This window comes from Danio rerio, chromosome 3 (genome assembly GCF_049306965.1).
Source record: "Danio rerio strain Tuebingen ecotype United States chromosome 3, GRCz12tu, whole genome shotgun sequence".
Taxonomy (NCBI): Eukaryota; Metazoa; Chordata; class Actinopteri; order Cypriniformes; family Danionidae; genus Danio; species Danio rerio.
The window spans coordinates 13,896,897-13,909,924 of NC_133178.1; the positions used below are offsets into that span (position 1 = coordinate 13,896,897).

Sequence of the window (13,028 nt, forward strand, 5' to 3'; positions counted from 1 at the left end):
AGAACAAAAAGCTTTTAACTTTTTTCTTTTTCTTTACATTTATGTTCTATAAAATGTGTATGAATGATATTAAAATAAGATACAAATAAATAATAATATTAAGTAAAAGATATAAAAGGAAATAAGGAAAAGCTCTACTCTTCTAAAATAACTGAAGGGTTCATCTTCTTTATGTGATCTAAAACAGATTGCTCAAACATATCAGTTCAACCTCTTATAGTATATCACGTTTTTTCTAAGGTGTAAAAGCTCCATAAGCCATTGCTTAAAGGTTAGATGTTTCCTTCCATTTGAGCAATATTACCTTCTAGCTAATAGCGTAGCAAAGCCAATCACATGTATCCTACTTTATTTAAACATAAGGACTGGGGTGTAATAATTTTGAACAAGACCAAAACATATGACAGTTGTGAAAGAGGTGAACAACAAGCAGGAAATAGTCATGGTCCAATGACATCACTGCCCTGAAACCACTCAATGATGCTAAAATAACATTGTCTCAGTGCTCTTTTAGTTCTTTCCTTCTTTCTTGACCTCCAGGATTAGCTTTATCATATATCATGTACTCACAGACACACTTCGGGCTGCGGTCGCTCCACTTGGGCATTCCGGTGTCTCTGCCATGGCAGGATATCTGACTCGGGCCCTCCAGCTGATAGCCCTGGTTACATGTGAAGCGTACCACCGTTCCAACAGCGAAACCAGACTCGGGATGTACCGAGCGAGCTCCATTGACCACTTCTCCTGGGTCAGGACACTGCTGGACTGGAGGGACATTAAAGCCAGGAGAGAAAGAGAGTGTGTGTGCAGTGTTAATCAAATAATCAAACCGGCAAATCTTTACTGCCAAGGACTTTAATGTCACATGACGGTGGAAGGACTTGCCTAAATGCACCCCCTATTTGTATGTTGTATATTCTTCTTTCTTATATATACACCGTTAAAGTCAGAATTATTAGTCCTCCTGTGAACTTTTGATTTTCTTTTTTGAATATTTCCCAAATTATGTTTAACACAGCAATGCATTTTTCACAGTAATTAAGGTCAAGATTATTAGCCCCCTTAAGCAATATTGTTTTTTGCTTGTCTACAGAACAAACTATTGTTATACAGTGATTTGCCTAATTATTCTAACTTGCCTAATTATAGTTAAGCCTAAGATGTGTTTTAACTGAAGCCTGTCAGCTTTAATTTGAGGGTGTTTACATCAAAATCAGGTGAACGCTGTAGGAATTACAACAGTTTGTATATGTGCCTCCCACTTGTTAAGGGACCAAAAGTAATGGGACAAAAATTTATTTTGGTCATCTCAATGTTACTCGTTTTAATCACCTAGACATTTATCCATCAGGGACCATAACATCTACTTAAAACTTCCTAGCAAAACATTCCAAGCAACAAATACCAGTACACACATTTAAATTGACTAAAAACCAAATGAATAAAAGTAAATGATTGGCTTAGAAAATAAAAATCATATCACCTTTTCGTTTACTTTTAAGCAAACCATTAATCAACACAGCCAGTCATGAGAAGTTAAAAATAACTCACTTTTCACACAGGTGGGCGGGCTGTTACTCCAAGTGAGATCCCATTGGCAGGTAATGATGTCAGAGCCAACGATATCATAACCCGGCTGACACTGATAGGTCAACACACTTCCTCTGACCAGAGACGGGTGGGAGGAGCTGCTCCAGCCGAACTCAATTTGTGGAAGAGCAGAACACGTGTCATTCGGCTCCACTTCTGCAAGAAATAAAAGGTATTAGCAGGGGTTTTGGGATATTTTTAGAACATTAAATAAATCGGCATAAAAATAACATCTTCATTGTCATGGAATCAACAATAATGCTGAGGTGGCCTAAGAAATTCTCACTGCAGTACCTTTTAGTTTCCATGTCGACACATCAAGCTTTAGTTGTAAACAGTAAACAGTGACAGAGTTCACTTTTAGAAGATATAAAACTGATATAAACATGTAAAGCAGTGTTTCCCAACCCTGTTCCAAGAGGCACACCAACAGAACATATTTTGGATGTCTCCCTTATCTGACACAATCATTTTTGGTTTTGGAGTCTCTTCTAATGTACTGCTGAGTTGATTCAGATGTGTTTGATTAGGGAGAGGTTGAAAATGTGTACTGTTGATGTGCCTTCAGGAACAGGGTTGAGAAACACTGAATGAAAGCTTGTAGTTTGTCACTTCCGCCTAAATGGAGCAATGGTTTTATTCACGTTTTTGAAAAAAGGGGGAGGGGTTACTCTAAATCCCACCCTCTCTTCATGTGTCGATTGAGATTACATCAAACATTGATCGGAAATGGACTTTTAAGAGTGGCTCAAATTAAGAATTTTAATTTGAAATTTTGGAAGTTACATTCTAAATTCCATACGTTCTAAATCATAATATAATGTACAGTGCATCTGGAAAGTATTCATAGCACTTCACTTTTTCCACATTTTTATGTTACAACCTTATTTCAAAATGGATTAAATTAATTTATTTCCTCAAAATTCTACACACAATAGCTCATAATGACAATGTAAAATAGAGTTTTTGAAATTGTTGCAAATTTATTAAAAATAAAAACCTGAAAAATCACATGTGCAGAAGTATTCACAGCCTTTGCTCAAAACTTTGTTGATGCACCTTTGGCAGCAATTACAGCCTCAAGTCTTTTTGAATATGATGTCACAAGCTTGGCACACCTGTCTTTGGAAATATTCGCCCATTCCTCTTTGCAGTACCTCTCAAGCTCTATTAGGTTATATGGGAAACGACAATGTACGGTCATTTTCAGATCTCTCCAGAGATATTCAATAGGATTCAGGTCTGGGCTCTGGCTGGGCCACTTAAATGCATGCACCAAGTTGTTGTGAAGCAACTCCATTGATATTTAGATAATATTTAGATAATAATAACATAATGCTCTCTTGCTGCAGGAATGAGGAGGTCTGCTGAAGGCGCGCAGCTGTCGTGCAGTGAGGAGTTTGCGTCTTTAATAAACTACAGCAGTTTGCGTTCACTGAACAGTAAGAATGATTAATAAATCCATATGAAACAGTCCCTTAAAGTCACGTCTCTCTTTCAGAGCCCAAAGCCCAAGTGAACCGCGCTCAGGCCCACCTCTTCCAACCAGGCCAGGGCCGGCCAAGTGAACCGTGCTTGAGCCCGATTCAGCGCACTCACACTTCTCAAACGATCCGGAATAGCATAGTGTGAGTAGGCCCTAAAACCCCACTCCCCCAATCACTCAGCTTAGATGGCTGGCCAGCATTAGGAAGAGTCCTGGTGGTTTCAAACAACTTCCACTTACGAATGATGGAGGCCACTGTGCTCATTGGAACCTTCAGAACAACACAGCCTTGTGCCTTGAGACATTCCTGTCTCGGAGGTCTACAGACAATTCCTTTGTCTTCATGCTTGGTTTGTGCTTTGACATGCACTGTCAACCCTGGGACCTTATATAGACAGGTGTATGCCTTTACAAATCATGTCCAATCAACTGAATTTACCACAAATGAACTCCAATTATGCTGCTGAAACATCTAAAGAATGATCAGTGGAAACAGAATGTACCTGAGCTTAATTTAGAGCTTATAAGCAAAGACTGTGAACACTTCTGTACATGTGATTTTTCAGGTTTTTTATTTTTAATAAATTTGCAACAATTTCAAAAACTTGTTTTTTATATTGTCATTATGGGGTATTGTGTGCAGAATTGTGTGGAAATAAATGAATTTAATCCATTTTGGAATAAGGCTGTAACATGAAAAATTTGGAAAAAGTGAAGCGCTATGAAAACTTTTCGGATTCACTGTTTATGTGATGGTACTCCTAGGGGAACAGATATAACAACCACACTTGTGGGACAGTACTGTTACAAGGATTTACACTTTTCAAAATACACACAAAAATGAAAAAAGACATCGACCATCGATCATAAACAGTATAAAAATATAAGCTTATCAGATGTATGCGAAATTTCCCAGTATTGGGTTGCGGCTGAAAGGGCATGCACTAGATAAAACACATGCCCGAATATTTGGCTGTTCATTCCGCTATGGTGACTCCTGATAAATAAGGGTCTAAGCCGAAGGAAAATGATTGAATGAATGAATATATGCGAAAATCCATTACTGTGCATCACTGGAATTAAAGGGACAGTTCACACAAAAATATCTTTCTTCTATTTATTTCTTCAGAATAAAAGATGATATTCTGAAGTAGTATGTTAAAAACCATTAGCTATCAACATCCACAATAGGAACGAGAAATACTATGAAAGTCAGTTTATTCACCTCTGTAGTGGATGAGAAAGCCTTGGCTCAGTATAAACGTGGAGTCATCGGGATCGCTCTGAAACTGAATGGTGACCTCCGAACCTCCCGATACAACCCTGAACCTTTCTCTCGAGCCCATGTACTGACCAATCACGTGCGACATCAGATCATGGCCATCAAACAGAGTGAGAACGTCATTGTGGCGTATGTTCAAACTGCAAGTAAGCAAAATATAAGTGAATAAAACATTGAGTTAAATTCTGCATGAACCTAAAGCTGCAACCGTTGTTTTTTATTTTGTATTTTGGCGCAGTTCCTAGAGAAACTAAATATTAAATGAGAAAACAGTGGGCGTGGCTTGATTTTTTCTACTGCGAGCTGATTGGATGTAGTAAAGTAGACATTTCATTTAGAAAGTAGGAAAAGGATTTGGTGAGTTATTACAACCTTACAGACACCTACTCCTCACCGTTTCTGTTTGTTGTCAAAACAGACAGCTGAAGAGGCGTGGTTAAGTATGTTAGCCACGCCCAATACCTCAGACTGACATAATCTGAGAATTTAACTCAAAACAAACAGGATATGCCAGTGGTTCTTAAACTGTGGTACGTGTACCATTAGTGGTATGCAGGCTTCCTTCTAGTGGTGCACGGAGGAATTAAATATGTCATGTACATGCTACACACATTTCAAAATTTATCAAAAAATATTTATATAATATGTCATATATGACATATAGCCTATATTTCTGATGTAATCTGCCATGTTTTTTAACTGTGCAGAGTTGTAGCTGCTTTACTGGGCCTACTGCGCTACTGTATTTCAATACTGCTCATTTTGGTGGTACTTAGAGAGACAATTGTTTTCTGAGGTGGTACTTGATGAAAAACGTTTGAGAACCACTGGGATATGCATTTTCAGATTACAAGGGCAAACTATTTTTTTCTTGATGACACACAGATGAAATGTTGACCACAAAACTAGCAATGTGAGCTAACAAAATCAATATGGTTGGCTTTGATTTCATGTGTACTTAAAGCACAAAATGGGATCATTAAATAGACAGACTTACATTTGCACATCCAGCTCGATGCGCTTGTCCTCGCTGACGTGTATTTGCCACACACAGTCCTGCCCTTTAGAGTAGCTCTGTGGCCAGTCGGGAGACAACACTGTTCCCACTGGATCTGTGAGCTCACCGCCACACAGAGCTGACAATAGGGAAAAGAGGAGAAATTATAGGAACTAATTAGAATGGCTTTCTTATTATTAAACCAATGGCCTGTTGCCTAAAACGTGAAGATGATGAATGATGGTCTTGGATAGACATGAGGGTGATAATTAATAACATATGTTTCATTTTTGAGAACGAGCAAGGAATTTATCACAGTATTTTCTATAATATTTTTTCTTATTATTTATTTTATTTCGGCATTTTCATTTTCTTTAAAACCATTTTAGATCAATATTATTAGCCCCCTTGAGCAATATTTGTTTTCGATTGTCTACAGAACAAACCATAGTTCTAAAATGACTTGCCAAATTAACCTAACTTGCCTAATTAACCTAGTTAAGCCTTAAAAAGTCAGTTTAAGCTGAATACTAGCATCTTGAAAAATATCTAGTCAAAAATCATGTACTGTCATCATGGCAGAGATAAAGAAATCAATTATTAAAAAGGAGTTATTAAAACTATTATGTTAGGAAATGTGTTGAAAAAAAGTCATTTCTGCTAAACAAAATTAGGAAACAAAAATTTACAGGGGGGCTAATAATTCTGACTTTATATACTGTATATATGAGAAAACCAAAGTATCACAATGTCAGTTTCATTCCAACATCTGGCAGCCCGAGTAAGAACAGGTTTCTGTCACAAAAGCACTGCAATAAACTACAGTAAGGCAGGTTAATTTGTTTACACACTGACCAATGTATGGCCATTTTATTAGTGCCTTAAAGGGGTGGTCCAGAGTGTATTTTTAAGGCTTGGTTGTGTTTATAAGATGCAAAACAATGTATGTTCATGCTTCATTTGTAGAAAATCACATTCTTTTTTCATATATCTTGCTTTGATTATATACAGCTGTTCCACCGAAAGGTCCATCCTTAAGAGGCTCTGATTGGTCAGCTAACATAATGTGCTGTGATTTGTGGATCGGCTCCACGTCACCAAGAAAAGCGTCATGCCTCTACAAGCACACACTTTTGCGCTGTGTAAACAGTTAGTCAGAGTAGCTGTTAGCCGTATCAGTCTGTGCCTGAATCAGACAGAAAATGACTCAGAGCACACAGCTGAACCTCACGCCTGCTCTCTAAAATAAAACCTAACAAGTGTCTTTCACTTATATCTAGAATAAGCATGTGTAAGTAATATGAAACGTTCACATATCTTTTGCAAGTTTGTTATTTGAGATGTAAAATGCATGGAAAGCGGCCGCATAGAGAGACACTGCAGCGCTACTGAAGATTGTGGGTGTTTACATCAGTTTGACTGATAAATATGAATTTGTAGCTAAATTGTTAGCTGTGCCAAACAGCATTTCCCATTGTTTACATCCTTGATTACGTCCTTGCTACAACATACCGTTAACGCTAGAAACTGTGCATGTAATAAACCAATTTGAACAAATAAAAACATTTACAAGTTGTGGCTCACAATACACAGCTTCGTTTTTATGTTTGGAGCTGCTGCTTTGAGGAATTTTTAGCCGAATCCAGCACTGAACTGGGAGAGATTCTGGAAGCTCTCCTTTGTCAAATGCTAGAGCTAGATATTTTTTATAATTTTGTGGAACATGATTAAAATTAAACTGTAAGCACTTCTCTCTTTGTGACGTGTCCTTTGGAAGCCCAAATACAGAAACACGACTCTGTGGATATAGCAGTGTTTGGACGGCATTTTAGGTTTCTCTGCTACATTACATTATTACAGTGCCTCTGGCCACACCACTTTGCTGCGCAGGGTGTATGCTTGGGGTGTGTGCACATAACCTGAAGTCTCACTAGCCCGAATGCATTTTTTGTAGTCCCGTTACATTCCATGGTGTTTGAATGTATTATTGTGTTTGGTTTCCATTTCCCCCAACCCCCCTTAAAAGCCTGCCAGTTGCAAGCCACATTGAAGCTTACTTCTAGAGTGTGGTCTCTCTCCTGCCTGGTTGCTTTATTGAGAAAGATTTTAGTTGCGGTTGTGTTTAACTTGTTGAAGTTAAAATCTGTCATAAAAACTTCTGAAACCACTTGAACTCTGCTTTTGAAAATGTACTTTGTGTTACATAGGGAGGTAAGTGCCATTTTATTTCTAAAACCCTTTTTTTCTTGTTTATGTTTAGTTAGGGAGTTAGTGTACATTACTGTTGTTGATTTAATTTTACTTAGTCAGTTTAGACCCTTTTACTCCCTAACTAGCTAGAGTGTACTTTTGTTTGTTGTTTTGGACTTTCCCCTCCTTAAGATTATTTTTGCTGTTTGTACATTTCTGTTAATAAATTCTTTAACTTGAATTTGGTGTGTTGTCGTGAAGGCAGGGGGCTGATCCACACTCACCCCAACCAACATTAAAACTGTTCACTGCTTCTCCCACTCCGAGACATTTAACATCAGGGATGTAACACCCCAAACTTCGTTCATTGTAGGTGTAAGGAGGCTAAAGACCATGGCCTCTAGCGTCTGTCGCTAGAGCACCCTTTAGAGGTCAGAGGAGTGAGGTTTTACCTGCACAGCACACATTAGCTGGCCTCCATTACACTCACCCCCCTAAACCTCACTCCCATCCGAGTCACGGCACCAATGTAACCCTGCCGGTCCTACACCATCCAACCCGCTCCGAGCTGGTTTCGAGCCGGCGACCTTCCGCATGGGAGTCGGGCGCTCTACCAAGGAGGCTAAAGACCATGGCATCTAGCGTCTGTCGCTAGAGCACCCTTTAGAGGTCAGAGGAGTGAGGTTTTACCTGCACAGCACACACTAGCTAGCCTCCGTTACATAGGCTTTGCTAAGCTAACTCTGTAAAAGCCAATGTCTCCCTTTGCATTGAACTTTGAGTGTATTAAATTCAGAGATGTTGTTTATGTTCGCACAGCTACATTACACATCAACAACAATATGATATGACATTAAAATATGATATCATAGAAGACCACCCCTTTAAACAAAAAGGTAATGCATAGATGGTAAATGTGAGGATGTGATGTCATACCTCTGCAGACCGGTTCAGTTTCGTTCCAGTGAGGGTCATTGGGATCCAAACACTCCATAACTCCTGAGCCCTGCTCCATCACGAATCCAGCAGCACATGAAAACGATACCACAGTTCCCAGTGGGAAGGTGATGTCACTGCTGCTGAAGTTCCCATGAGGCAGGTAAGGTTCATAACAGTGTTCACCATCAAAGGCTGAAAGAAAGAAGTTATAATGTAATAATAAACTTTAAATGTCATCTGAAATAACAGATTAATGATTATTAGATGTTAGTATCAGGATGTTAGTCTTAAGGATATCTAAAAGCAAATGTGCTTAAAACAGGGACAACATTTGCATTTAGAAGATAGCAACATCCAAAGCTTGCAGTTTATTATTACTTCTGCCTCAATGGATCAATGATTTTTTTTGTCGATGTCACCTCATACTTTAGTTTGTCATCAAATCTGCTAACCAATCAATTGCTCTTTAGTACTTCACATGCCCCACCCCCTTCAAGACGCTTCTCATTTGCTTTTCATTTGATGTGCTTGAGCTCAACCACTCTCACTCACAGAGCTGTAGTAATGTAAAAACTAAATGCTATTGGCTGTTTTTTGTTTTTATAAAGGGGAGGATCCAATCGATGTCCCCTCATGTTTCAGTTGAGATTATGTCAAACATTGAATACAAAATGCACATATCAAAGCACTTTATGGGACCTTTAAAATGATAATTCACCCAAAAATTAAAATGTAAACTTCTGTCCTCTGTGGTTGACATTAGCTGAATGACCAAGTGTTCAATATCTTTCATAACATAATAGTTGAGATCATAAACCAAATTTGGGGAATAAAATTTGCAGGTTAATGTGAAGTTTCCTGACATTGACATCGTATAACTTATAAATAAAATACCATTTTTCTTTTTATGCTCGAACAAGGGGTGGCACTGTGGCTCAGTGGATAGCACTGTCACCTCACAGAAAGGTCATTGGTTGGAGTCCCGGCTGGGCCAGTTGACATTTCTGCATGTCCTCCCTGTGATGGCGTGGGTTTCCTTCGTTTACTCCGGTTGCACCATAGGTGAATTGGATTAACTAAATTGGCAGTAGTGTATGAGTGTGTGTGTGTGAATGTCAGTGTGTGTGAGTGTTTCCCAATACTGGGTTCCAGCTGGAAGGGCATTCCGCTGTGGCGACCCCTGATAAATAAAGTACTAAGCCGTGAACGAATGCTCTAACAATGTAATGATTTGACAAAATTACTAAATTCGGTCTCATGAGGATATGGAGAAAAGTAAAGCAACGCTTTCCTCAAAAACCTTTTATTTTACTTGCTGAAAATGTCAACTCTGGAAGCGAACAAATTAGTTAATGCTGAATTAATTTTCAGCCCTGATTTTCACTCGCTGGCTGTTTTTACAAAATTGCAAACAAATGCCAAAATCAAACGCAAATCAGTGTTTGTGACAATCGTGCAGTGTGAATTATCAAAGATGCCCATTAAAAATTAACAGATCATGAAAAATATTATAGGAAATACTGTGAAAATTCCTTGCTCAGTTATACACCATTTGAGAAACATTTGAAAAATAAAAAAAAATAAAATAAATCACAGGAGGGCGAGCAATTCTGGCTTCAACAGTATATTTTGTTGTAATGTGTAAGAGGACTCCTCACCTTCATAGCGGAGTGCCAGCAGCAGTGGGATGGAGGAGGAATCTGCGGTGAGCTCCACAAAGAGAGATGATCCTTCACTCACAAAGCCCCGTTCCGGAACATCATCCAGATCCGAGTCGAAGAGGAGCGGTGCTGTCGTGCTATTCCCACTGCGTACAATCAGCCTAGGAAAGGGAGGAGCGAGAGAAAATGTGACAGGAAGGAAAAAAGGTGAAAAATGATTCTGCAAGGATCTCATGGATGCTTATGTCTGTGTAGCTTGTACATTTGTTAAAAAAAAACTGAATATTTCATGGCAACTGAATGAGCAAATACAATAATCAAACCACAATACATTAAAAACACCAAATAGTTCAGGTAAAACAGGTACCGGTTTAAAAACAAATGCACAGATAATAGGCTTTATTAATACCATTTTATATTGTTTTCTAAGGGGAAAAAAAATCACACGTATGTGCTTCGTTTGTTCATCCACTAACAAATAATTAAAACTGTGCTCATCTGAGAAGACATACAGAAGAATGTGGGATCGTGAACTCTTACTTATCATTGTCTTCATCAAGAGCCACCCTTTCAAAGTGGAGGTGGAGCCTATGGCCTTCCTTGGCTTCCAGCAGCCAATGGCAGCTCAGGTTGCTTCCGCTGCTATGGTTACTTGCAGAGGGGAGGGTTGGAGAAAGGATACGACCAACTGTAGCATTCCTGATCCATCCTCCACACGACACCGCTTTAACAGACAAAAACACACATGAATGCTTATTAAAAAATCAATTCTGCATTTATAATTTTATTATATTATATTATATTTTATTATATACATTTATATATATATATATAAATTATAATTATAGTAAGAATTTTATACAGTATTTATAATAAAACATTTCAAAATGCATCGCTTTTGTCAGTCGATTCTGAGCTTAGTTTATAACAGCAGATGGCGCTCTATGTTTTACAAACAACCAAACTCTGCTTGCATCCAATTCCTTACAGATTACCATCAAACATAAATTAGTCATTAATAAAGTTAGGAAAGGTGTAAGCGAATTACAAGAAAGTTCATAGTGAGCTGTGCTTACATTAATCTCATGAGATAAAAGCCAATGATCAAATTAATAAGCACTCTACCTCTTGAGCATTTGAGCGTACAATAAAAAAACTAGCACGTCATCTGCTGTTAAACAACAGCCTAGAGCACCATCTGCTGTTTAAAACTAGACTACAGTGCCATCTGCTGTTAAAAACTAGCTTAAAGCGCCATCTGCTGTAAAACTAGCCTAGAACACCATCTGCTGTAAAACTAGCCTAGAGCATCATCTGTTGTAAAACTAGCCTAGAGCACTGTCTGCTGTTAAAAAATAGCATAGGACATCATCTGCTGTGAAAACTAGCCTAGATTGTCATCTGCTATTAAAAACGAGTCTAGAGCACTGTCTGCTGTTAAAAACAAGTCTAGATTGCTGTCTGCAGTTAAAACTAGCCTAGAGAGCTACCTGGTGTTAAAAACTAGCCTAGAGCGTCATCTTCTGTTAAAAACTAGCCTAACGTGGCATCTGCTCTTTAAAATAGCCTAGAGCGTCATCTTCTGTTAAAAACTAGCCTAACGCACCATCTGCTTTTAAAAAACGCTTACAGCACCACCTGCTGTTAAAAGCTAGTTTAGAGCACTGTCTGCAGTTAAAAACTGATAAGAGTGCCATTATCTGCTGTTAAAAACTAACCTTGTGCACCATCTGCTGTTAAAAAATAGCCTAGAGCGCCATCTGCTTTTAAAAACTAACCTAAAGCGTCATTTACTTTTGAGAACTATCCTAGAGCACCATCTGCAGTTAAAAACTAGCCTAGAGCTTTGTTTGCTGTTAAAACTATCCTAGAGCGCCGTCTGCTGTTAAAAACTGCCCTAGAGCATCATCTGCTGTTAAAACCAGCCAAGAGTGCCATCTACTGGTAAAACTAGCCTAGAGCATCATCTGCTATTAAAACTAGCCTAGAGTGCCATCTGCTGTTAAAACTAGCCTAGAGTGCCATCTGCTGTTAAAAACTGCCCTAGATCATAATCTGCTGTTAAAAACTAGCCTAGAGCACCATTTGCTGTTAAAAACTAGCCTAGAGCACCATCTGCTGTTAAAAACTAGCCTAGAGCACCATTTGCTGTTAAAAACTAGCCTAGAGCATCATCTGCTGTTAAAAACTAGCCTAGAGCACCATTTGCTATTAAAAATAGACCAAAGCGCCATCTCCTGTTAAAAATAGACCAAAGCGCCATCTGCTGTTAAAACTAGCCTAAAACACTATCTGCTGCTAAAACTAGCCTAGAGCATCATCTGCTGTTAAAAATAGACTAGAGCATTATCTGCTGCTAAAACTAGCCTAGAGCATCATCTGCTGTTAAAAACTAGCCTTAAGTGCTATCTGCAGTTAAAACTAGCCTAGAGCACTATCTGCTGCTAAAACTAGCATAGAGTGCCGTCTGCAGTTAAAAACTAGCGTAAATCACCATCTGCTGTTAAAAACTAGCCTAAAGCGCCATTTGCTGTTAAAAACTAGCCTAGAGTGTCATCTGCTGTTTAAAACTAGCCTAGAGCGCTGTCTGTTGTTAAAATCGAGTCTAGAGCCTGTCAGCTGTTAAAAATTATTGAGTGCCATCTCCTATTAAAAATAGTCTAGAGCACCATCTGCTGTTAAAAAATTAAACTAGAGCACCATTTGCTGTTAAGAACTAGCCAAAAGGATCATCTGCTGTTAAAAACTATACCCAGTATTGATTCAAGAGAGAAAATCGATGCATTTTGAAAATCTCTGAAAATTTGTTTCATCACAGCTCTAACGGTTGTACACATGGCAACGAGCAGAGGTGTATTTGAGCAAATGAAAGACAATCAAATA

The 13,028-nt window shown here is 38.5% G+C and overlaps 1 protein-coding gene and 1 long non-coding RNA gene across 3 annotated transcripts in view; both read right to left on the minus strand.

The window, feature by feature from the left end:
* The window catches only part of LOC137490042 (uncharacterized), an 846,477-nt gene that overhangs the window by 103,483 nt on the left and 729,966 nt on the right, over positions 1-13,028 (minus strand). The gene's annotated exons all lie outside the window — the stretch shown is intronic.
* The window catches only part of sez6l2 (seizure related 6 homolog (mouse)-like 2), a 37,199-nt gene that overhangs the window by 14,744 nt on the left and 9,427 nt on the right, over positions 1-13,028 (minus strand). The window contains exons 8-14 of one of the 2 annotated variants that reach the window (XM_680990.9): positions 10,686-10,869; positions 10,143-10,306; positions 8,482-8,676; positions 5,356-5,494; positions 4,302-4,498; positions 1,552-1,746; positions 571-765 (exon numbers count right to left, since the gene is read on the minus strand). In XM_680990.9, coding sequence (XP_686082.5) covers positions 571-765; positions 1,552-1,746; positions 4,302-4,498; positions 5,356-5,494; positions 8,482-8,676; positions 10,143-10,306; positions 10,686-10,869 — 1,269 coding nt within the window. Of the gene's footprint in view, positions 1-570; positions 766-1,551; positions 1,747-4,301; positions 4,499-5,355; positions 5,495-5,712; positions 5,763-6,992; positions 8,677-10,142; positions 10,307-10,685; positions 10,870-13,028 lie in introns of those variants that run through there. The other variant, XR_012400876.1, reaches the window with a different exon arrangement.